Source organism: Rhinolophus hipposideros, assembly GCF_964194185.1.
Source record: "Rhinolophus hipposideros genome assembly, chromosome: 2".
In the NCBI taxonomy this organism is placed as follows: Eukaryota; Metazoa; Chordata; class Mammalia; order Chiroptera; family Rhinolophidae; genus Rhinolophus; species Rhinolophus hipposideros.
In genome coordinates, this window is record NC_138048.1 from 34,771,551 (window position 1) to 34,798,692 (window position 27,142).

The 27,142-nt window shown below is 34.7% G+C and overlaps 1 protein-coding gene across 5 annotated transcripts in view; it reads right to left on the bottom strand.

Moving 5' to 3' along the window:
- Positions 1–27,142, bottom strand: part of CBLB (Cbl proto-oncogene B) — a 212,243-nt gene that overhangs the window by 5,985 nt on the left and 179,116 nt on the right. For all 5 annotated transcript variants that reach the window (XM_081064589.1, XM_081064590.1, XM_081064593.1 and 2 more), the window contains 2 exons: positions 26,480–26,629; positions 12,376–12,495 (listed from right to left, as the gene is read on the bottom strand). In XM_081064589.1, the coding sequence (XP_080920715.1) occupies positions 12,376–12,495; positions 26,480–26,629 (270 nt within the window). The remainder of the gene's footprint in view (positions 1–12,375; positions 12,496–26,479; positions 26,630–27,142) is intronic.

Here is a 27,142-nt window from a genome sequence, read left to right on the forward strand (position 1 = left end):
TCTAGCAAGCCTTTCCTTAATTCCCACAGAATTAATACACTGAAATCTCATCTGTTCTGATTTCCGGAAGAAAAGTATCTAGACCTAAATATAAGTCTTAAATTCCTTGTAATCTGATGGAAATTTTCTGAATTTTGCTAATGTTATTTTGTTTCTGTCCAAAATACTGAGAAGGGCACATAAATGTGAAGCATGTGTGAAAAGCACGGCTATGTATACACACTACTGACATGGGAGGAAACTCTAGAAACCAGAGACATATCAAATATAACCGTCATGAAGCCTCAGGATTTAGAGCTTTTAGATTATTAATAAACACATGTATCTCTGATCTTGGTAGATGATACTAAAAAAGATGGCACCTATTAAAACCCCCCAAAAACATACCTACCTGTGAGGCTACTATAATTAATACTCGCCAAATACAGTGGAATTTAGATGACTAATTTTATTTAAGAGAAAGCTATTCTTTGCTTGGAAAAAAATAAATAGTACACATAATCTAAGTTAGCAGGGGAAAAAAAACATGCATATACACACATTACGATCAAATTGAAATTCTAGTAGTGAAGGTATCTCTCTTATCCTGGAACTGGTTTTTTTTTTTGTTTGTTTGTTTTTTGTTTTTTCATTCAATTTATCTGAAATAGCAACTAGAGAAAATGATTTAAGCAACCTCTAAAAGGAATCATGACAGATTTTGAAGACATTTTTAGATATTGAAAAAAACCTCGATGCAAAAAAACCCAAAATCTTCTTGAAGCAAAGATTTATTTTTGTTGATATATTCCTCCTTTAAATCCAGAATTCATAGATCTTAGACCATTTAATTTTAGCCCTCATTGCCCTAATTCAAAATCTATTTCCACCAAAATGATGCTAAGATCTCTACAGAATCTTGCAACTGTTCAGAAGTTGAACTGTATCATGTATTAGAACCTACAAATGGAAGTAAAATGGAATCTGTGTTGTAACTTTTGCCACCAGTTATATATAAATTTCTACATATCACTGAATATTTAATTTGGAATATATTAATTTTTTTGTTAGATTGTTATGGTCAGATGCATCTCAGTTTGGCTACTAAGATTTTGAGGGACTGTGAGATAAGCAATTTACTTTTAGTATTCTCATTCTCCAAATCTACTTTTTAATTTCCATTTTTAAAGGTATTCATCCTGTCTCAGGAAGTATGCAAATTAATTCATGGTATGCTCAGTGTATGTGTTGAGGAGACCATTAAAAAGAAAGGACAATGAATTCACAGTGATAACTACTATACTCAAAACAGCAATTACTGTAAATGAAGAGGTATGTCTGAGAAGTATAGAAGAGGAAAAAACATGGAATTTGTCGTTAGTGCCAACTCTATAGAAAGTGTTTAAGCAAGATATTAACAAGAAAGATGTTAAAAGCTGAATAATGAAGCCATTTTAAAGAAAAACAAAAACATTTGCATGCTGATCATTATAGCAAACAGCTTAAAACAAATCCCTCTTTGTATACATGTCTTCCCAAAGCTCATGAGGCAGCCTTCACTGTCCCTACTTGTTCTTTCTCCGTGTCTGAAAGTAGGAGACACCACATCCTTATTCACTTTAGGACGTGGGAACTAGGAGGCAGCAATGAAACAACATAAAACTATCTCATAGTTTCCACAGTTATTATATTGTCGTTTTGGAATACATCGGCATGACTACGGAATTTTACCAGCTCTATGGGAATTTCTGTACCTGACCAAATGTCATCCCTAAAAACACTAGAAGGGCATGTATTTATTCTAGTATTTTTAAACTCCTATGATCAAAGGCAACAACACCAAAATAAGTACGTTAATATAAATAGCACATTTTCCTGGAGTACCAGTTTTACTCAAGGGTGTGAGAATGCTAATATTTTTTAATATTTAAAGGAATACAGACATACTGAGGCATATGATACAAAATTTGCATACATTTTTGAGATTACACAGACTTCGAAGCAATTTCACACATGTGATTGTTCACTTTTAGTTAAAGCCTTAGTCCCTGTATTGTTAACTCTGCTGTGGAGAAAGATTTGAGAAGCGCTGGTTTAAGGGTAAACCTGGATTCAATTTTCATTTTCTGAACTTTAAAGAGCAGAGACATAAAGTCTAGGTGGCATGGGAATCAGCCTGCTGAAAGCATGGTTACAATAATGCCTCGAGTGACTACTTTATGCAATGCATTCTAAATGAGGGCAGTATCATCCCCACAGGTCCATGACGGACAAAAAAGATCTTAGATGCTAACAGGTTTGTGGCTCTCCTAAGGGCCACAGAGATATGTAGTATATGTGTGGCATTCAACTTTCATTGTTGCAGGGGGGCAGGATTGAATAGGGGAAACAATGTCTAAAAAGGCCCTTAGGCAGACTATGATTTAAAAAAAGAAAAAGGAAAAAAAAAAGGTGAGACACACTGCTGTCTGTCTGCATCTCCAGGAGTGAATGGCACTTCCACTGCAGTGGCTACCAACTATTTTACCACAAGAGGTCCTTACCGTGTTTCCCAGAAAATAAGACCTAACCGGATAATCAGCTCTAATGCGTCTTTTGGAGCAAAAATTAATATAAGACCCAGTCTTAATTTACTATAATAAATATAATATACTATACTACACTAGAATTAATATAATATAATATAATATAATATAATATAATATAATATAATATAATATAATATAACATAATATAACATAATATAACATAATATAATATAACACAATATACCAGGTCTTATATTAATTTTTGCTCCAAAAGACGCATTAGAACTGATTGTCCAGGTAGGTCTTATTTTTGGGGAAACATGGTATTACTTCCTTCATTATCTAACGTTTGATGGGTTTTATTTATTGAGTTTTTTCAGTCCCTGTTTTGAAAGATGTGTCTAATAAGCAAATGTCATCATACTGATGAATACATTTTCCTATTTCTATTACTGTTTATTAAGTCTTATTTATAATAGCTACAACACCAAGTTTCTATGTTTCTAGACAAAAGCAAAGGTATTTCATGTGTTAGTTTTCTTGTATATAAAGTTAGGGTTTCTGTTAGACTTTTAAAATATTAAATAGTACTTGAGAATACATAAAAATGATGGACTATCATACCAACATTTAAAATTACATTTATTTTAAAAATTTAATGACATAAAGTACTTCCAATACTATGTTAAATGGAATGGAAACAGGATTGACACACTGAAGAGAAAACATCAGAAGGAGGTACTGTAAAATGGCAATAATGCTACTTATTGACGACAGGGTTAGAGGTGACTTCCCCCCCACCCCATTCTTTTTATTCTACAATGTGTATGTACTACTTACATACTTAGAAAAAAGAATTGCCTTAGATTCTCTCTCCTAGTCTTACAGGTCTGAGCAGCTCAAGGATCTAAGATGGAGAAACAGGTTGATTTTGCTGCTACAAAGAGGATAGAAAGCACATAGTGAGTGGATTCCTAATGTCAGGTGAAAAATTATCAGAATCCAGGTTTTGAGATCTCTAGTACAGTTTCACAAGTCGAATAACCTCTCCCATCACTTTGTCATTGGAACTATTCCTTTCCTACTGTCTTTATTTGATTTTATCATTGGGCATCTCCAAAATCAGTGTAGCAATCACTTCTTTATATAGATACTTCTTTATATAGATACTTCTTTATATAGAGTATCATTTCATTTGCAAATGACAGTTTTACCTCTTCTCCAATTTGGATGTCAAAAAATGAAAACATTTTTTTCAATTACAATTGACATTCAATATTGTATTAGTTTCAGGTGTACAACATAGTGATTAGAAATTTATGTAACTTACAAAGTGATCAACCAGACAAGTATATGATACACATCTGACAACATACATAGTTATTACAATATTATTGACTATATTCCCTATGCTGTACTTCACATCTCTGTGACTGTTTTTATAACTGGCAAGTTGTATTTCTGAATACCTTGACTCTCTTCAAACAGCTCACCAACCACCTTCTATCTGAAAACCATCAATTTGTTCCCTGTATCTATGAGGTTGCTGCTGTTTGTTTGTTGTTTGTTTTTTAGATTCTACATGTAAGCGAAATAATATGTATTTGTGTTTCTCTGTCTGACTTATTTCACTTAGCATAATACTCTCTAGGTCCATCCATGTCACAAATGGCAAGGTTTTATTCTTTTTCTGGCCGAGTAATCTTCCATCGTATATATGTGCCAAATCTTCTTTATCCATTCCTATACTGATGGACACGTAGGTTGTTTCCATATCTTGGCTGCTGTAAATGATGCTGCAATGAACATAGGGGTGCACATATATTTTCAAATTAGTGTTTTGGATTTCTCCGGACAAATACTCAGAAGTGGGATTGTTGGGTCATATGGTAGTTCCGTTTTTAATTTTTTGAGGAACCTCCATACTGTTTTCCATAGTGCCTGCAGCAATTTACAATCCAGCTGTGCATAAGGGTTCCCTTTTCTCCACATCCTCACTAACCGTTGTTATTTGTTAATTTATTGATGATAGCCATTCTTACAGGTGTGAGGTGATATCTCATTGTGGTTTTAATTGGCATTTCCCTGATGATTAGTGACGTTGAGCTTCCTTTCATGTGTCTAGTGGCCATCTGTAGTCCTCTTTGGAGAAATGTCTATTCACATCCTCCGCCCATTTTTCAAAAATCAGATTGTTTGTTCTTTCGGTATTAACTTGTATGAATTCTTTACATATTTGGATGTTGGCGAGTATCTTCTCCCATTCAGTAGGTGTCTGTTCATTTTTTTGATGGTTTCCTTCACTGTGCAGAAACCTTTTAGTGTTTTTTTCTAATTTATTAGTTTCAGGTGCACAAGACAAGGTACTACTTAGACGTTCATCATTTATATCCCTCACACTGTGAACCCCCCTCCCCCCATCCACTATCCCTCCGACCTCTCACCGAGCCATCACATTATATATATAAAATTATAGTTGGCATTCATTAATGTTTAGCTTCTGGTGTACAATGCCATGATCAGGCATCCACAGTATCCCTGAGGTGGTCTCCCAAATAGGACGCATGTCCATCGGATACCCAACAAAATCTTTACAACATTATTGAATACGTTCCCCAAATTAATTTTCAAAAACCCTGGGGCCCTCTTGTGGTTACCAGCTGCTTTTAGTTTGATGTAGTCCTATTTGTTTATTTTTTTGTTTCCCTAGCCCGAGGAGACTATTAAAAAAAAAATTACTAAGAGCAGTGTCAAAGAGTTTACTACCTATGTTTTCTTCTAGGAGTTTTATGGTTTCAGGTCTTGTATTTAAGTCTTAAATCCGTCTATTAAATATACAAGAGTGTACTGTTGTATATGGTGTAGAAATTGATCCAGTTTCGTTCTTTTGTATGTATCTATTTGGTTTCCCCAACACCATTTACTGTAGATACTGTCTTTACCCCCTTGTATATTTATGTCTCCTTTCTCACAGATTAATTGACCATATAGGTGTGGGTTTATTTCTGGGCTCTCTTTTCAGTTCCATTGATCTATGTGTTTATTTTTATCCCAGTATCATGCTGTTTTGATTATACTGCAGAGTTTGCTATCAGATAGCATGATGTTTCCAACTTTGTTCTTTTTTTTTTTTTTTTTTTCCTGGTTTGTGTCTTTTGTGCTTCCATATAAATTTGAGGAGTATCTGTTCTAGTTCTGTGAAAAACGTCACTGGTATTTTGAAAGAGATTGCACTGAATTGGTAGATTGCTTTAGGTAGTATGAACATTTTAACAATATTAATTCTTCCCATCCATTAGCACAGTACATGCTTCCATTTATTTGTATCTTCAATTTCTTTCTTCAGTGTCTTACAGTTTTCTGAGTACAGGTCATGGTTAAATTTATTCCTAGGTACTTTGTTTTTGATGCAATTGTAAATGGGATTGTTTTCCTAAATTCTCTTTCTGATAGTTAATTATTGGTGTATAAAAATGCAACAGATTTCTGAATATTCATTTTGTATTCTGATACTTTACTGAACTTATTTATTATTTCTAATAGGTTTTGGTGGAATCTTGAAGATTCTTTATATAGAGTATCATTTCATTTGCAAATGACAGTTTTACCTCTTCTCCAATTTGGATGTCAATTTCTCCTCTTGTCAGATCGCTGGGACTAGGACCTCCAATACTACGTTGAATCAAGAAGGCAGTGAGCATCCTAGTCTTGTGCTTGATCTTAAGAGAAAAAGCTTTCATCTTTTCACTGTTGAATGTTAGCTGTGGATTTGTATATATGCCTTTATTATGTTGAGGTATGTTCCCTGTATCCCCACTTTGCTGAGAGTTTTTGTTAAGAAAGTATGTTGGATTTTGTTAAATGCTTTTTCTGTATCTACTGATATCATCATCTGATTTTTATTACCTGGTGTATCATGTTAATGATTTGTGGATATTAAATCAGCCTTGCATGCCAAGAATAAATCCCACTTGATCAAGGTGTATGATCATTTTAATGTACTGTTGGATGCAGTTTGCTAATATTTTGTTGAGGATTTTTACATTAGTGTTCATCAGGTATATGGGCCTATAATCTTTTTTTTCCTTTTTGTTCAGTGTCTTTGTCTGGTTTTGGTATGAGGGTAAGGCTGGCCTCATAAATGAGTTTGGGAGCCTTCCCTCTTAAATTTTTTAGAATTGTTTGAGAATAATAGGTATTTATTATTCACTAAATGTTTGGTAAAATCTACCTGTAAACCCATTGGGTCCAGGTTTGTCTGGATTTTTTTGATTACTGATTCAGTTCTGTTAGGAGTTACTCGTCTGTTCAGATTTTGTTTCTTCCTGATTCAGCCTTGGAAGATTCTGTTCCTAGAATTTATCTATTTCTTCCAGGTTGTCCAATGTATTGGCATATAATTAACTGTTCACAGTATTTTCTTATAATCCTTTGTATTTCTGTAGTGTCAGTTGTCACTTCTTTTCATTTCTCATTTTATTTATTGGGATCCTCTATTTTTCTTGATGAGTCTGACTAAGGTGTATCAATTTTATTAGTCTTTTCAAAGAACAAGTCTTGGTTTCATTCATCTTTACTGTTGTTGTTTTTTTAAGACTCTTTCATTTATTTCTACTCTGATCTTTATTATTTCCTTCCTTCTGTTCACTATGGGCTTTGTTTGGTCTTTTTATCTAGTTGTTTTAGGTAGGTATAAGGTTAGATTGTTTGGGATTTTTTTTCTTGAGGTAGGCTTGTATTTCTATGAATTTCTCTCCAAAACCGCTTTGGGTGTGTTCCATCGATTTTGGGTTGTTGTGTTTTCATTTTCATTTGTCTCCAGGTATCTATTGATTTCTTCCTTGATCCCACTGTTAACCCATTCATTGCTTAGTAGCACATTATTTATCCTCCACAAGTTTGTATATTTTTCAGTTTTCTTTTGGTAACTGAATTTTATTTCCATACCATTGTGATCAAAGAAGATGCTTGATGGGATTTCAGTCTTCTTAAAATTATTGAGACTTGTTTTGTGACCTAACATGTGGTCTATCCTAGAAAAGGGTCTGTGTGCACTTGAAAAAAAAGTATATTCTGCTTCTTTGGGGTAAAATGTCCTAAAATTATCAATTAAGTCCTCTGTTCTAATGTGTCATTTAAGACCACTCTCTCCTTGTTGACTTTTTGTCTGATGATCTGTCCATTGATGTCGAAGAGGTGTTAAAGTCCCTATTACTCTTTTACGGTGGCTCTCTCCCTTATGGCCATCAATATTTGCTTTATATATTTAGGTATTCTATTCCTATGTTGGGTTACATCCTTTTGTTAGATTGATTCCCTTATCACTATGAAATGCCCTACTTTGTCTCTTGCTATAGCCATTGTTTCCAAGTCTATTTTGTCTGATACATATATTGCCACTCCAGCTTGTTTTTCATTTCCATTAGCATGAAATATCTTTTTCCATCCGTTTCAATCTGTGTGTGTTTTTCATTTGAAGTGGTTCCCTTATAGGCAGCATACTCTTATGTACGGATCCTGTTATTTTATCCATTCAGCCACTCTGTGTCTTTGGAGTGGAGCATTTAGTCTATTTACATTAAATTTATTGACAGTTATTGCTATTTTATTGTTTTCTGATTGTTTTTGTAGTTCTTTTCTGTTCCTTTCTTATTCTTTTTATGTTGATGACTCTCTATAGTGTGTTTGGATTCCTTTCTCTGTATTTCTTGTGTATCTCTTGTAGATTTTTGGTTGGTGGTTAGCACGTGCTTCATATGTGAAGTTACGGTTCTAGCAGTTTAAGTTGATGGTTGCTTAAGTTTGAAGAGAGTCCAAAATCACTACCATTTTTACAAACCCTCTCCATGTCTGTTTATTATTTTTCACTTTTTTGTGTATGTGTGTTTGTATCACTTAATTTATTGTTGTAATTCAACACAATCTTCCTACTTATGTCATTTAAATTTTTCACTAGCTTTATAGTTGGTTAATCTACTGCTTTCACTAGGTGAGAACTTGTCACTGAGAAATTTTTTTCTTTCCTATATGTTCTTACTCCTATTTCTGATCTCTTTCACTTAAAGAAGTCCCTTTAACATTTCTTGTAATAATGGTTTAATGGTGATGAACCCTTTTAGCTTTTACTTGTCTGGGAAACTATTTATCTCTCCTTTGGTTCTATAATAAATGACAGCCTTGCTGGGTAGAGTAATCTTTGTTACAGGCCTTTGCTGTTTTATACTTTGAATATTTTGTGTCACTCCCTTCTGTCCTGCAAACTTTGCTGAAAAATCAGCTGACAGTTATATTTAAGGAGCTCCCATAAGACTAATTGCTTTTCTCTTGCTACTTTTAACATTCTGTCTTTGTCTTTAATCTTTGGCATTTTCATTATGATGTATCTTGTTGTGGGCCTTTTTGGATTTACCTGCACTTCCTAGTTACACTTTATAACTACACAAATTGTTATGTAAAGCTTATATAGAGACAGATAATATATATATTTAAAATACTTAGCATAGCATTTGGCCCACAGTATGTGCTTAACCAATTTTAAAAATGATTATTTTCTACATACTCTCTAAACTTATTTAGTATTTCAGTGATAACATTTGGGATGGACATCAAGAGTCTTAGAATACTGATTTTTCTCAACTATGCCTGAGAATTAAAAAAAACAAACAAACAAATTTAACTGCTCAAAAGACATCTCAAACACATTATCGTTATGACTTTGTTATTCTAAGTTGGATCAATTGATTTGGAATTCATTTGTGTCATAAACTTGAATTGTTGCCACTATGGATACACTATCTAATTTTAGAAAGACATGTTTCAATACATACTTTTCACTAAATTACAAATAAATACATAAATCCTCACATATACTGTGGCAAGAAAAAACATTTTCAGTAATTGAACTTGAAAACTATAACAGGGCAATTTCCTTTGTTGAAACACAAAATCTTAAAACATCATGTCAGTAATACAGCACCCAATTCCAACCCTTGTGTGAAGTGAATCTATGATTTCCAATTGAGATCTTAATGGAGATAACTATAGAATATGTGGTATTAATATAAAGTTAATTCAATACTCAATTACTTTTCCTTTAAGCTAGTAAAGAAAAAGTAGTATTGGAATTAATTGCTTTTATACTGAGTCCTCCCTTATTTTGTCAGTGTATTTGGCAATAAGATCTTTTATCAGTTACAAGCACAGTTAATGCAAGTTACGTGCTAAAATTCTAGCTGAAAGTCTAGCATTATTTTCAAGTGTTACCTTGAACTGCCCTCTAAATACTATGCATACGAAAAATCTCAAGCGCTAAGGGTGCACTTCAGCAGCATGAGCCACACACATACACATCATCATTATGACTGTTATTCGACTAGAAGCTGGATTCCCTGGGTTTTTAAAGAATAGTATTCAAACTGTAGTACATTGTATCTTACAACAAGAAAGAGAAAACCTAACTGTAAAATTTGTAAAAACATAGGTAGTAATAGACATGAACACCATGTGAACAGTATATTCATGTGAAGAAATAAGCAGATAACCAGCAAAAAATGCCCCATATACAGATATATGTAAATCCACTTATTTCTGATTATCATTATGATATATTCATGTCATTACATATCAATTATTACATCTAAAAAACTTTTTTGGGGAGAGGATTCAACATTTGGAAGGGTCTTTGTATACGTAGATAGATATACATGTACACATCCTTCTTAGATAAGATGATAAGGAAAGTATATTTAAAGCAAATTATATGTTTAAATTATTTAGAAAGTCTTTTTCATAGAAAGTTGATAAATAAGTCACTATCAGTCATTTAGATCATAATAAAACCAAGAGAAATTGAATTTATAATGTTCAGTAATTTTATCAGAATCCTCAAGGGTCATCTTAAAAATGCCTTAATATTAGGCTGGTGCAAAATTAATTGTGGTTTTGCAATTTTTAACCTTTTAAACCGCAATTACTTTTGCACCAACCTAATGAAAACACATTCCTGCAAAATAGGGCTATTAGAATCCTAAAGGCACATAGCATCTGCTCTCAAGTTTTTGATGGAAAGACCTAATCCAAAAGGCAAACCCAGTCCCTCTGCTGGTGTGAAATAAACAAGTGGACAGCTTGGGAGCCCTGGTTGCTGCATGCATGTGAGCAAACATCTTGTTGGAAAAAGTATCTTATTTTCTGTGGTTTGACTGTGTTTGTAAAGAGAGTTCAGGGAGTAGGTTGAAATAAATATTTGATGTTACAGTTAGTTAAAGGTCTCAGAGTAATAATCGGGACTATTTTATCACTCAACGAAAAGCCAGTTCAGGCTTCTGGTAAATGCCTATTTGGGAATATTTCAACAAGGTCTGTGACTCAAGGTTTGTCCTTAAAATTTCCAGTGTAATGCTAAATCGGAATTCCTACCACTTGAAATCATATGTGAATGATGTTCCTCTGGGCTCTACAGCATCCACACATTACAGAATGAACTGTAAAGAAGCTTTGAAAATAGAGCATTTTGGCCACAACTCTTCCCATAACTTGAGTATATATTTCTTTTAATCCAGAGTTTTTGGTACTGAATATTATTTTAAATCAGTCACGGTACTCTCCTTAAAGTTGTATTTTAACATTATTTTCTTAAGGGATTTGCTTCCTTCATTTACAAAGAGACTGTCAGATATTGTCTCTCCATCTTGACTTTCACATTTTTTTATCAACCTGGAATTCTATCCTTTTGACTTGAACTACAGTATTTCAATGGCTACCCAAGGAAATCTTGGAATCACCAGAAGTAAATTGGCAAGATGGCATGGACCAAAATTTGAAAAGGCTAATAAAATTTTCTATGCTTTCCTGAGAAAGTGTTAAAACTTATAAAACTATAGAGGGACTTCAGCATCTCCCATGTCATCAAGTATGTAAGAACTACTGTGTTGAGAATTCTGAAAACAGCTCATTATTTTGATTCAGAAGTTACAATACATAGGGGTATCACTATTAACAACTCTTCTGCGAACAGAGGTTTGAGCCTAAAAATAAAAAAACAGAAATCTTGAAATGGTAAAAAAAATCTGCATAGGGAAAACTTCTGATGTTTATAATTATGAAATGAAATACTGTTCCTATTGCTCAAAAGATGTGTATGTTCAGCATAACACACACATCAGTAACCCTTCCTTCTACTCATCTACTCATCCAAGAAACATGTCCTAGGCATTTTTCTGGACACATGGGGACACAGCAGCGAACCAAACAACAGTCTTACCTTCAAAGCATTAATACTTTAGCAGAAGAGATAGACAATCAAGCAAATAAGTGAACGAAATTTCAGGCAACAGTGCAGGCTGTACAGAAAACTAAAGCCCAAAAAGGGGAAGGAAGGTAACTGTGTAAGGTGGTCAGGATGCTAGTTTAGATATGGTGGTCGGGGAAGCCCTGATGAAGAAGCAGAGCAGCAGCATTTCATTTAATGGTTATAGTACGACTTGTATTATCTTTCTACTTATCAGCTGACAGTAGAGCCGTAAAATTATAGCTATGCAAATTAATAGTTTGGTGCTAATATTCTAAAGAGATTTCTCCCCTTCCTTATAATTGGTAAAGCAAAACACAAGTTAGAGAATGAATAGATTTTGAATCAGACAACATACTTTATTGACTGATCGAAGATAATATTAATGCATGATTGTTTTTCTTTTCTATGAGACAATTTTGTAGGTACTCTTAAAATAAAGCTTTATAAGCATTTGCAAAGTGATAAAAATACTTTTAGTCTGGCAGTGCTCATTAAATGGTATAATGAATAGAAAGGTACTCCAAAAAGCACTATATAAACGTAAGGTATTATTATTACTATTATTAGCCAACTCACCTGAAGATGAAGGAAGCTGATCATAGTCTTGTGATGTTCTATTGGATTTGACATTTTCACCCGGTAATCTCCTTGCAGGAGGCAAAGGAACTTGACCACTTGCTGGTTCAAAAAAGGGATCTTAAAAATAATGGTAATTTTCAAATTAGAATGATTGTCTCTGTCAGTTAGCTGAAGAACAAATTCTAGAAATTCTCTATTAAAAGATCACAGTTTTTGAAAATAAATTAGAAAACTAATTTCAAGACTGATATTAACCATTTTTTGATCTGCCTAAATATTTTCTATTTATCACTTGCTCAAATATGCTTTTCTCATTTATTCCTAGACTACTTCCTAATACAGAGTACTATATAGTTTTATATTCTTTAGATCCTTTTTAATTATAAAATTGTTGGTAAAACTGTTGCTAAGTTTTATTTTCTATCCCAATCTTTCCTGTACAATGAATACAAACTGTTGTAAAAGTTAAAAAAGCAGGTCGTTGAATTTTGTCTATTAAGAGTATTTCAAATCAATTAATGTCTCTGAGTAGTAGGCAGACATAATCTATAAATGGCCTTACATTTGGGATTTGTGAAGATTAAATGAATTCATGTTAACTGAAATCTCCTGTACACAGGTGCTTTTAAAAAATGATACTACATGGGCATCACAAGTTAAAAATCACTGTTGTTAATTGGCTCACTGAATAGTAAATTCAATTGTTAAAAACTGTGCTATTATTAAGGTTTGAACACAGAGTAAAATGTGACTTTATTTTTTAGCACCTCAGCAGTCAGAGAGGGGGCAATCTGAAAACATAAATTGTATACAAATTATTTAATTTCGCTACTTCTAATGATATTTATTAACTGGAACTAAAGGCAGAAAAAGATTTTGTCGATGCTATGCACTAAATTGTTAGGACCATAAACTTAACTGGTTTAAAATTAGTAGTACATGGGTTTAAATCTATAGAACTGATTCCTTTTTTGAGTAGATGAATATTATCTATGTAATCTTTGGTTCACTGATAATTTATTTAGCCACTACTTCCATCTCAGGCTCCTCTGTTTTCCCCTCTCATATTACTTACTTTTATGTCTGCCAAGATCTCCAAAGGTACTACTGGAGGTTCATTTGAGGGCAGAAACCTTGTCTTATTCATCCTGCTTGAATTTTATCTTCTAACACAAACACCGTACTAAGAACTACTGCCTGCCATTTAGCTGGTACTTCATAAATATTTACTTTTAACTAAGAAAAGTGAACCCATACATATTCAGATTTTCCATAAATTCAAAATCAAACATATGAATTTCACTGACAAATCCACAAAATTTGAATTGCTATCATAATGCTAAAATTGTAAATATTAAAAAAGAGCTGATTATATTTCATTGTTGTAACTTCTATTCGAGTTCGTCATTAAAAACATGTAAGTTTCATTATTTAAGAAGGAAATTCATGCTGATTTACGTACAATAATGATCCCCAGATTTGCTGGAGACTTTTTGACCTAAGCAAGGCAATTTAACTTGCTTCCCTAATTTCAACATTAAAATGAGTCTCAGATTTTGAGCCGTCCGTATTTAAAAAGTCAATGGTTTAGCCTGTTTAATTTTGCGGCAACATTAAGAATGCGAAGATAAATACTATGCAACAAATGTTAAGTTTTGATTTGGAAGAGTAACCAAAGGAACCAAATATTGTGATTTCTGCATACATTTAGACATTTCCCAAGGATTTAGATTTAAATATTCAGTAAAATATACTTTCAGTTCTTGTGCATTCTAAAATATCACTGATACTACAGGTTGGAGGAAAGATTACCTTTTACAGTACATACACTTTTTCTTATTTCCTTAGGGGTAATTTAGAGGTTTGTCAGATATGCTATTTCTAATTATCAATTTATTTAAAGCTACACATGAGATTCTAGATACACTGCAGAATCATATATAAACCACAAAATATACAGTTGTATGATATTGTTCCACTAAACTATTTCAGTTAAAAAATCACTAGGTTAACTAAAAATATTACTATAAACAACAAAAATATTTATAGTTCAATTACGAATCACTACCATGTCCTGTCTTGCTTCATGCTAAGTTTTCTCCTGGTCAGATATTGGGTAAACTGGGCTTTTATAGCCAGTTGTAAAGTTGGAAACATTCATGCTTCAATGGGAAAAGATATACAATGCAATTACCGCCTAGAGTACAATAATTACCAACTGTCTCCTGATAAGGAAAATTTGAAAAGCAATAACGTTTTTAAAAATAAATTATTCAAAAACTAATTACAATAAAATTTTATATCCACACTTAGGATTAAAACATACAAATTGAAAATACTACAGCCAATGTACCAATAATATAGTAATAAATGAGAAATGAATAAACAAACATGATGGGATTAATCTACTCTAAAAAGCAAAGTATTACTGAGTGTAATTTTATAGTATGTAATGCTAAATTTAGTATCTAAAACTTATTTTAGAGATTATAAAAACTAAGACAGGAAGGAGAAGGTTTGCTAACTATAAAAGAAGTGGGAAAGACTTTTGGTCAAGATGGCAGAGTTAGGTAAACACTGTGCTCGCCTCCTCCCAGGACCACATCAAATTTACAACTAAATTATGGAACCTCCTGAAGACTAGCTGAGCAGAAGTCCTATAACTGAGGACATACAGAAGCAGCCATGTTGAGACTGGTAGGAGCAGGGAGATGTGGAATGGGAAGATCCCACATGCATCAGGTTTGGTGGTTAAGAATCAGGAGGGATATCTCAGCTATAGAGGTCCCCCGCTGAAGTGCAAGGGGTCCCAACCCCAGGCTGGGCTCCTCAAACCAAGGCTCCAACTGGGAAGAGGAGTCCCAATAACATCTAGCTGTGAAAGCCAGTGAGAGGAGAACTAGGTGCTGCACATCTTCAAGAGCCCCAGCACTGACTCACTAGCTCTGAGCTCCAGTGCACAGGGAGCAGCTCGCAAAGCACCAGAACATGTGGGAGGAACCACATTAACTGGCTTCAGGGTGAGGGCTGCATGGGCAGGGGTCGAGACAGCTCTCTTCAGGGAGGGTAGTGCTGGCAGGTACCATTGTTCTTTTACTGAGTGCTCTCCCAGCCGGCCTTGTGCAGGTGAGAGCTAAATCTACCCTCCATTAACCTGGCTATCACTGTTCACCCAACCCTGGTGATTCCCTGAGGCCTTTCCCCATCCAACTTGCATACCTGGCCAAACTTTGGAATGGTGCCTCCTCCACAAAAGATGCCTGTCTCGGCTTGAGCTGCAGAATTTCCTAAAGGTCCACAAACCCCAAACAAGCAGTGTGTAGCCTTGGTGTGCCCTGTACCTCTTGCTAAACTACTCCAAGCCCAGCACAAGCAGTGACTAGTCTCATTTTGCACTGTAACTCCATCAGGTAGCCAGAGCCTGGTATAAGAAGTGGCCAGTCCTGGCTTGAAATGTAGCCTTAATGAAGTGGCCACAAACATGGCACAAGTGGCAACTTGCCTAAACTTACATTGTGGTGCCCACAAAAGGGGCCTAAGCTTGAGACTAGTAACATCCAGCCTTGGTTCATAGAATAGCCTGTTCCAAGCACCTCCAAGCCCAGTACCAGTGGCAACCTACCACAGATCATTTTGTAACTCATACCAAATGGCACCAAGCCTGGCAAAACAGTATCTAATGTTGACCTTCACTGGATCCCCTCCCAAGAGGCTCCAGAACCAACACACCTGGTGGCGGGCTTCAGACCACACCAGAGCACCACACAACCAGTCATTCACAAACGATTCACCCGAAGGGCGGACTCAGCTGGCACTAGAGTTCCACTAAAATGATTCCTGCTCCATGGGGTCAGCCCCCTGCACAACAGTGACCTCTATAGTCACGGCCACTCCTTAGTCAGTCAGTGTAAGGGTCAAACACACCCAATGACATGCCAATAGCAATCAAGGCTCAACTGCAACAGTAAAGAACACGCAACCCACAGAAGGGACACACCTGCAGCACCCAGCTCAGGTTACCAGGGAGACTGCACCACTGGGTCCCACAGAACATCGACTACATAAGACCACTCTGAAAAGACATGGAGACATAGCAGATTTACCTAATACATAGAAAAAAACATAGACAGTCAGCCAAAATAAGGAGACAAACATGTCCCAAATGAAAGAACAGGACAAACACTACAGAAAAGGACTAAATGAAATGGAGACATCAAAACACTGGTTATATGGTTGTTCAGTGAGATTGACTGAAGAATAGATGTACTAAGGGAGGACTTCAACAAAGAAACATGAAACGTAAAATTGGAGACAGAAAACAAAGAATGAGTCAGAAATGAAGAATACAAAAATTGAAATTAAGAATACATTTAAGGGAATCAACAGCAGATCAGATGAAGCAGAGGATTGAATAGCCGAAAACAAGGTAGTACCAAACATCCATTTGGAACAGCAAAAGGAAAAAAAGCTTTACAAAATGAAGAGGTAGTTTAAGGGACTTCTGGGACAACGTCAAGCATAACAACATTTGCATCATATGGGTACCAGAAGAAGAAAGAGAGCAAGGGATATAAAACCCATTTGAAGAAATAATAACCCAAACTTCCTTAATCTAGTGAGAGAAATAAACATACAAATCCAGGAAGCACACAGTCCCAAACGAGGTTCACAACAAGATACATCATAATTAAAATGCCATACGTTAAAGACAAATAGAGAATCTTAAAAGTCGCAAGAGAAAAGCGACAATGAGCTCCCATAAGACAGTCAGCTGATTTGTCAAAAGAAACATTGGCATGAAATATTCAAAGTGATGAATGGCAAAGATGAACAAACGAGACTGCTTTACCCAACAAGACTATCATTTAGGATTGAAGGAGCAATAAAAAGGTTCCCAGACAAGAAATGGCTAAAGGAGTTCATTACCACTAAAAGAGTATTACAAGAAATGTTACAGGGACTTCATAAGTGGAAAGGTAAAAAAACAAAAATATAAATAAGAAAATACAGGAAAGAAAAAAAAATTCTCACTGACAAATTCTCAGTGAAAGCAGTGGATCAACCAAACTATAAAGCTAGTACAAAGATTAAAGGGAAAAAGTAGGGAGATGTGTAATTACAACAATTTAAGTGACACACATGCACGTGCACAAAACAGTAAAAAATAATAAAACACAAACATGGAGAGAGGTGAGTAAAAATGGTAGTGATTTTATAGTAGGTTCAAACTTAAGCGACCATCAACTTAAAACAAACAGCCATAACCATAGCTTTGCATATCTGAAGTACTTGGTAACCAGACCAAAAATCTACAAGAGACACACAAGAAATAAAGAGAAAGGAATCAAAATACAGGATATAGAAAGTCATAACATAAAACAGAAGAGGGCAAGAGAATAAAAAATGAACAGAGAAGAACTACAAAAAACAATCAGAAAACAATTTTTAAAATAGCAATAACTATATAACTATCAATAAATTTAATGTAAATGGACTATATGCTCCAAGGAAAATACACAGCCGAATGGATAAAATAACAAGACCCTTACATATGCTGCCTTCAGATTGAAAGACACACACGGACTGAAAGAAAAGCGATGGAAAAAGATATTTCATACAAATGGAAACAAAAAACCATATAGGGTGGCAATACTTATATCAGACTATAGACTTTAAAACAATGATTGTAACAAGAGACAAAGTAGGACATTCCAGAATGAAAAAGGGATCAATACAATAGGAGAATGTAACACAACGTCAGAGTACCTAAATATATAAAACAAACATCGATGGGCATAAGGGAGAGATCCATAGTAACAGAGTAATAGTATGGGACTTTAACACCCCCTTTATGTCAACTGATAGATCATCCAGACAGAAAATCAACAAAAGAGTGGCCTTAAATGACATATTAGACCATAGGACTTAATTGATAATTTTAGGACATTTCACCCCAAAGAAGCAGACTATACATTCTTTTCAAGTGCATATAGACCCTTTTCCAGGATAGACCACATATTTGATTGACCACAATACAAACCTCAATAAATTTAAAAAGACTGAAATCATATCAAGCATCTTCTCCAATCACAATGGTATGAAATTAGAAATCAATTACAAAAAGAATAATGAAAAACACACAAACATGTGGAGGATGAATTAACATGCTACTAAACAATGAATGGATTAACAATGGGATCAAGGAAGAAATCAGTAGATATCTGAAGACAAATGAAAATGAAAACACAACAACCCAAAATCGATGGGACACACCCAAAGCAGTTCTAGGAGAGAAATTCATAGCAATACAGGCCTACCTCAAAAAAAAAAAAAAATCCCAAACAATCTAACCTTACACCTCAAGGAACTAGATAAAAAGACCAAACAAAGTCCAAAGTGAGTAGAAGGATGGAAATAATAAAGATCAGAGTAGAAATAAATGAAAGAATCTAAAAAAAATTAAATTAAAAACATAAATAAATAAATGAGATCAATGAAACCAAGAACTGGTTCTTTGAAAAGAGTAATGAAATTTATCAAACCTTAGCCAGACTCATCAAGAAAAAAAGAGTCCAAATAAACACAATCAGAAATGAATGGGGAGAAGTGACAACTGACACCAGAGATACAAAGGATTGTAAGAAAATACTGTGAACAATTGTATGCCAAGAAATTGGACAACCTGGAAGAAATGGGTGAATTCCTAGACACCCCAATTTTCCAAGGCTGAATCAGGAAGAAACAGAAAATCTGAACAGGCCGATAGCTACTAACAAAATTGAACTAGTAATAAAAAAGAAATCTCCCAATAAACAAAATCCCTGGACCCGATGGCTTCACAAATTAATTTCACCAAACATTCAATGAAAAATTAATACCTATTCTTCTCAAACTACTCTAAAAACATGGCCTCATTTTACAAGGCCAGAGTTATTACTCTCTGATACCAAAATCAGACAAAGACACTAAAAAAACAAAATGAAACAAAAATTACAGGCAATGTCCCCGATGAACACAGATAAATCCTAAACAAAATATTAGCAAACCAAAGTCAGCAATACATTAATAGAATATACACCATGATCATGTAGGATTTATTTCAGGAATGCAAGGTCATTTAATATCCACAAATCAATTCATGTGATACAGTACATTAAAATAATGAAGGATAAAATTTGTAAGATCATTATCAATCGATGCAGAAAAAGCATTGACAAACTTCAACATGCTTTCAAGACAAAAACTCTCAGCAAAGTGGGGATAGAGGGAACATACCTCAACATAGTAAAGGCTATATATGATAAACCCATAGCTGACATCATACTTAAGGATGAAAAGCTAGAAGAATTTTCCTTAAGATCAGGAACAAGACAAGAATGTCTACTTTCATGAGTTTTATTCAACATAGTATTGGTAGTCCTAGCCACAGGAGTCATACAAAAAAAAGGAAATAAAAGGCATGCAAAGGAAGAAGTAAAACTGTCATTAATGGCATATGACATGATACTCTATATAGAGAACCCTAAAACTCCACCAAAAAACTATTAAAACTGATAAATGAACTCAGTAACATAGGAGCATAAAATTAATATTCAGAAATCTGTAGCGTTTTTATATACCAATAATGAACTATCAGAGAAATTAAGAAAACAATCCAATTTACAAATGCAAAAAAAAAAAAGAATAAAATACCTAGGAATGAATTTAACCAAAGAGGTAAAAGACCTGTTCTCAGAAAACTATAAGGCACTGAGGAAAGAAACTGAAGATACAAAAAAATGGAAGCATATACCATGCATTAATGGATGGGAAGAATTAATGTCATTCAACTATCCATACTAACCAAAGAAATCTACAGATTCAATGCCATCACTATCAAAACACCAATGGAATTCTTCACAGAACTAGAACAAATAATTGTAAAATGTATATGGAACCACAAAAGACCCTGTATAGCCAGAGCAATTTTGAAAAAGAAGAACAAAATTGGAGGTATCATGCTACCTGATATCAAACTATACTAGAAGGCTATCGTAATCAAAAGAGCATGGCACTGGCAAAAAAAAAAAAAAAAAAAAAAAAAAAAAAAAAACCAGACACACAGAATAATGGAACAAAATAAAGAACCTAATGATAAGTCCATGTCTTTATGGTTAATTAATCTATAACAAAGGAGGCAAGAATATACAAAAGGGTAAAAGGGTAAATACAGTTTCTTCAATAAATGTGTTGGGAAAATTGGACAGATCCATATGAAAACTGAAACTAGACCATTTTTTTAGACCATATACAAGAATAAACTTAAGCTGGATTAAAGCCTTAAATGTAAGACTTGAAGTCACAAAACTCTTAGAAGAAAACATAAGCAGTAAACTCTGTAATATTCACTCTTAGTGAATATCACTCTTAGTAATATTTTTTGGATATGTCTCTTCGGGCAGGAGAAACAAAAAGAAATAAATGAATAAACCAATGGGACTACATCAAACTAAAAAGTTTTTACACAGTGAAGAAAGACATCAAAGAAATGAATAGAGAACCTACTGAATGGAAGAAGATATTCGCCAGTGATAAATCTGGTAAGGGGTTAATAACCAAAATATATAAATAATTCATATAATTTAGCACAAAAACACCCAAACAATCTGATTAAAAAATGAGCAAGGAATTAAATATACATTTATCCCAAGAAGACCTATAGATGACCAACAGACATATGAAAAGATGCTCAACATCATTAACCATAAGGGAAGTGACAATTAAAACTACAATGATATACCACCTCACACCTGTCAAAACAGCCATCATCAATAAATCGACAAATGACAAGTGTTGGTGAGGATGTGGAAGAAAAGGAACTCTCATGCACTGTTGGTGGGATTGCAAATTGGTAGTCATTATGAAAACAGTATGGAGCTTCCTCAAACAATTAAAAATAGAACTACTTGTGACCCAGTAATTCCACTTCTCGGTATTGTCCAAAGATTCAAAACACTAATTCAAAAAGATATATGCATCCCTATCTTCACTGAAGTGTTATTTACAATAGCTAAGATATGGAAGCAAACTAAGTGCCCATCAGTAGATGACTGGATAAAGAAGAGGTGGTACATATATGCAATGGGATATTACTCAGCCCAAGGAAAGAATGAGATCTTAACCATTCGCAACAACATGGGTGGACCTAGAGGGTATGCTAAGTGAATAAGTCAGACTGAGAAAGACAAATACCATATGATTTCATTTACATGTGGAATCTAAAAAACAAACAAAAAAAACAAAACAGAAACAGATTCAAAGATACAGTGAACAATTGATGGTTTTAGGTGGATGGGGGGATGCTGGTCTCTATGAAAAAAGCGAAGGGATTCAGAAGTACAACTTGCCAGTTATAAAAATAGTCCTGTGGATGTAAAGTACAACATAGGGAACATAGTCAATAATAGTGTATTCTTACAATACTATTGGAATGATGTCAGATGTGTACTAGACTTATCGGGAGATCACTTCATAAGATAAATAAATGTCTAATCGCTATGTTGTACACTTGAAACTAATATAATATTGCATGTCAACTGTAACTGAAAAAATTTATAAATACAAAAAAAGTGGGAAAATATGCATCAATCAAAATTATGCTGTGAACACCTATCAAATGGTTATTTCTGGAAGGAGGTATTGTGGACGTTTTAAAAACTTTTTTCCATAATCTGAAACACTTCCAAATTTTTACTCCAGTATAGAAAAACAAGCACATATAATTTCCTCAGGCTGCCCCAAAACCATCTGGAAAATTTATTAGTTATCCCCCCAAATTTAAAAGAATATCAGTGCAGGACCTAATTGATAGATATTGCTAGTAGAGCTATTTAGGTGAAACAAAATTCCTCCCTCTCAGCTGTTCTCCCTCTTTAAGTCACATTCATAAAATGCCCACTATGTAGCAATCTGGCCACTGATTAAATCCTCCAGTGTTGGAGAACTCTCTACCCCTCTGAGATACAAGAATTATTAATAATTTAGGAAGCTGCTTCTCACGATGAATGAAATTTTCATTCTTAATAATTCTCACTGGTCTTCGACCTTCTGAGGAGACATGGAAGAAATCGAACCCTTTTTTCACAATTACTGAAATAAAAGACAATTCTAACATCTATCCAGGGTCTTCCCTTCTCTTGGTTAAACATCCTTAGTTTCTTTAATCTACTGTCATTTACATGGTGTGGTTTGAATTCCCTTTACTACCCTGACCGCACACCTCTAGGAATATCCCACTCAGGTGACTCTTAAAATTGTCCATGTGTCAGGATCCCCGGAAGGCCTATGAAAACACAGATTACTGAGTTCTTCTCCCAGAGCTTCTGATTTGGGAAGCCCTGGGCGGAGCCTACAAATGTGCATTTTAAACAAATCCCCAGGTGATACTGATGCTGCTGGTCTGCAGACCACAGTTTGAAACCACCGCTCTAGCCCAGCAATCCTTCAAGACCTAAGCCCTGGGGAAGACCGCACCGCACTCCTGCTCTGATCTGAACTCTGTGAGCGCAATCCTCAAACAGCATACACCCCGTGGTAGCCACACCATGACAGTGCTTTATAAAGGCCACAGTCAACAAAGTCCTCTAAATCCTTTTCAATACTGTTGCTAATGATCCAAATTGTCTTAGTATTTTACTTAGGCAGTTGCATTTCCGGATCCAAATGGAAAGTTTTCATTAATCTCTAATAAAGTCAATTTTGCTAGCTTTTAGAGTTCAACTGCGACTTTAAGATTGGATAAGGACTTCAAAAGAGAATCCAGGTAAGACAAATAGTGAAAGTAAGGGCTGCCGAAGACACTGGGGATTTTGTGCAGTGCACCAAGACATGCAGTGATGGGAATGAGCAGACATAAATACAGCCTTGGCTTGGTTCCTGGAGCATGAGCTCCGGCACACAGTGCAGGGAGGGGTGCCTGTTGAAACCGACCAGCACAAAAGAAGTGCCTTTTTGTAATTCAGACAAAAGCACATAAACGCTCCCAGTAGCCCCCTGTTTAGAGACAGGAAACTGTAAAGCTTTCTTTGAGGACTCTTCAGGTTTTGTTAGGATATGACTGGCCTGTCCAGAGAAGATGGCTCATGCACAGCAGTGGGCATTACTAGTTTGCCAAAAGAAGTCTCATGTGAAGGCCTAACTTAGAAACTAGATAAAGGGCGCCATCAGAGCTGTGGCGGCCTTTCCCCCTTTGATCCTATGGTAGTCCTGAGGCTCCATGGCAGAAACACAGGACTCTGCCATTTGAAGAGACTACTACAGAGCAGTCATTGGGCCTTAAGGCTGGAAAGGTGGACCTGACACAAGTGTGCAGGCTACGGAATACTGGAATAAAGAGGTAGGTCTGATTAGGTATTTAATACGTCATGAGAAAACCCAACCTTTGTCTTTAATTGGGGATAATGATTTCCTCAACGAAACCAAGTCTCAAGAATGCCAGAAAAACTTTACCATTACACTGGACTAAAATTTTACACATTGAACAAGTGAAAACAATAGCTCTAAAACGCTCATGCAGTCTCCTTAAATGTGAAAATCACTTTTTTCCCCTTGTATGTTCTATAACTATTGAGTTAAACATTCGTTTAACATTTATAGAGTATTTTTTCACGAAGTTCAATTCTTAAGGTGAAGAACCACTGCTGTGCATCTTCTATTGTATTTTAGACAGTGTAATGTATTAAATACTTGGCAAAATGACAGTCAGTGTTTATTTATGAGCTGAAAGAAACCTTCATATTCTATGATATGATTATGTAAGAAGAATTAAAATATTTCTTTTGAAAAGGAGAAGAGCTAATATATGTGGTTTAAAATTGAATAAAAATAGATTTCTCAATGGATTTCACAAAGGATCTGACAACAGACTAAAATTTGTCATGTTAAAGGCTCGAATATGAAAGGCTCGAAAAGGAAAACAGAAGTATTTTCTTAGAAGTATTTGTTATCAAGGGAAATCAACATTATTGGAATAATTCCATGTCTAAAAGGAGGTTGAGAGAGTGTGAGTACGTTCTAATGACAGTCAATGCTCGGTCCCATGGTGGCCTCACACCACAGGTCAAGGGTAACTGCTGCTGTGTGCCCTGGCAGCCAAGCAAAATCAAAACAATCAAAACTATATATGAAATAAAACAATTTATACAACTTTGTTGTATCTACCATATTTCCCTGAAAATAAGACCTAGCTGGACCATTAGCTTTAATGTGTCTTTTGGAAAATTTTATATAAGACCATGTATTATGTTATATTATATAAGACCTGGTATTATATTATATTATACCTGGTATTTATATTACATTACATTATATTATATTATACCCAGTCTTATATAAGACTGGGTCTTATATTAATTTTTGCTCCAAAAGACGCATTAGAGCTGATGGTCCAGCTCTTATTGTCGGGGAAACTCGATAATAAAAGGGGGGTATTTTCATTCTGAAGTGATACCTTTTTTTAGTAATTTTGAGAGCATTTTAATGAAGATTTGTACATAAAGCATAAGTGAACGATAGAATTACAATTAATTCTTTTGATAAAAACAGGTAAAAGTGTGTATTTGTATAAAATGTTTTCTTTCAACTCCTGGAAAGCTTGACTTAATTTAAAAAAGGTGCCACTACATTAAACACTCATTTATTTGCTGGGGCTTAAATCAAACATATAAAAGGTGATAGATACATTGCAGGAATCTGGCCGAAAGCTATCCAGAAGTTAGCCCTGGGAAAGGTTACATTAATTAAGATTTAGAGTGATTCAATTTTTCAATAAATCTGAATTAAAGTCCTTGTATCAAACAAAGATTTGAAAAAGTGTAAGTGAAAAAGATAGCAAAATGGTAGTGTTCATATGTAGCTGAATAAATAAGAGCCTAATATCTATCCATGCTTTTTGCTCAAATGAGAGGGTTGTGACCCTTGCCCTTTGATGGTAGCCTTCGTGGGCGCCATGAGGGCCAGGAGGCAGCATCTAACAGAGTGGGTGACACCAGGGACAATTCAATCAATATTTACTGATGAAAAATTAAACTCAAATTTATGTCTTAAAAATGCACTACTTTTAGAAAGTGAAGCTATATATATTCCAAGGTATATGTCTGTAATTTGTGTCTTACCCACAAATTGCCTCAAACTTTCTAAATTATCAAACCAAGTGGAAAAAAAACGAAAAATAAACAATAACGGTGAATGATAAAGGTTAAAACGCCGAAGTTTTCCCTGAGGCATATAGGTGCCAAAGATGAACTGCACTTTTTAAAGGCTTTTTTTTTGGTGATTTATCACATACAGAAATGCAAAGCAATTGTTAAGAAAGAAAACGTACTATATGTTTAACCAATCCAAATCAGAGGCAAACTTTCAAAGCACAGATCGCAGTATCACCAATAGAACAGCTTGCAACAACAGTTAATATATAACTGAATATTTGTTTCTTGATAATTCTGACTAATGGAGTAGATGGATGGTTCATTAACTATTTTTATTTTTACTCCTCACGAGTTAAAAAAAGGTTATGTATTAATTTTTCCTTGAAGATCAATAATTTAAATAGATACATTGAGATATTAAAAATAAAACAGTAACAAAACAGTATTAAAAGATATTTCAGAAAGACTTCCCTATCAACGTTGTAACGATGTAATTTATCACATTTCTGAACAAAACTATAAGCCTAGACATATGTAGTAAAATTTTTAAAATTTATTAGAAAAAAAATTACTGTACTTAGCATTGAGGGAGACAGATCTCTAAATTTTGTTCCCGTCACTGTCAGCCCAATGATTAGAACATTTCTGGTTCTAATGGATGCCTTTGCAACAAAGGTGTTATTTGGACTGGATGATCCCTACAGCACCATTTCTAAATTCTGATTCCTTATTATTGCTTTTGCCATTTTTATAATCCTTTTGGCATTAAACCATCCCATTGACAAACAAACCAACCCAACAGCTATTTTATGCTAAGGAGACAGAAACCAATGAATAACCAATGCTTATTTGACAGCATAGTCTTAGGAATAAGTTTTGCTTTTAGTGAAAAGTTTTTCTTGGCTTTTTTCTCCTACCTGAAGGAAGAAGGAAAAGGTCCTGTCCTGAGGATGGTCGGCTACCAGAGCCACCGGAGCCAGGAGGTTTTGAATGTTCGATGAGACTATGCCTTGCAGGAGGTGGGGGAGGTGGGAGGGATGGGGGGAGGGCATCAAAAGCATCTTCACCTGCATTTAAAGAAAGGTCAGTATAAACATTAATCGGAACACAACATCAGGCCAAAGTAAGAACTGATTTTCTCTTGCTGCTTATAAAGAACTTCACCTGCAGTGTTTATCCAGCCATCCACTGACGTGGATAATGGAAGCTAATTATTTTGTGGGAGTGTTTGGAGAACAGCAACACAGACACACAAACACACATGTATGAAAACTTTCTATTTCCTAGGTCTATTAAAAAGCAGCATTGCAGGTTATTAAACAGCATACTACTCACCTGTAACCTTTATAATATTAAAACGTTGAAAGTTTGAACTAAAAATTATTGTAAGTAACCCCATCAGAACAGAATTCTCTGTGTAACAATGAGTTCACAGCCTCTAATTAGAAAATCATACAATGCACAAAAAATTTAATGTCACAGAATAGATCATTTTTCAAAATTTACTCTGCTGGATTTTAATTCATTGAAGCTAATCCTCCATATATTTCATTGTCAGAATATATAGAAAATGTACCTGC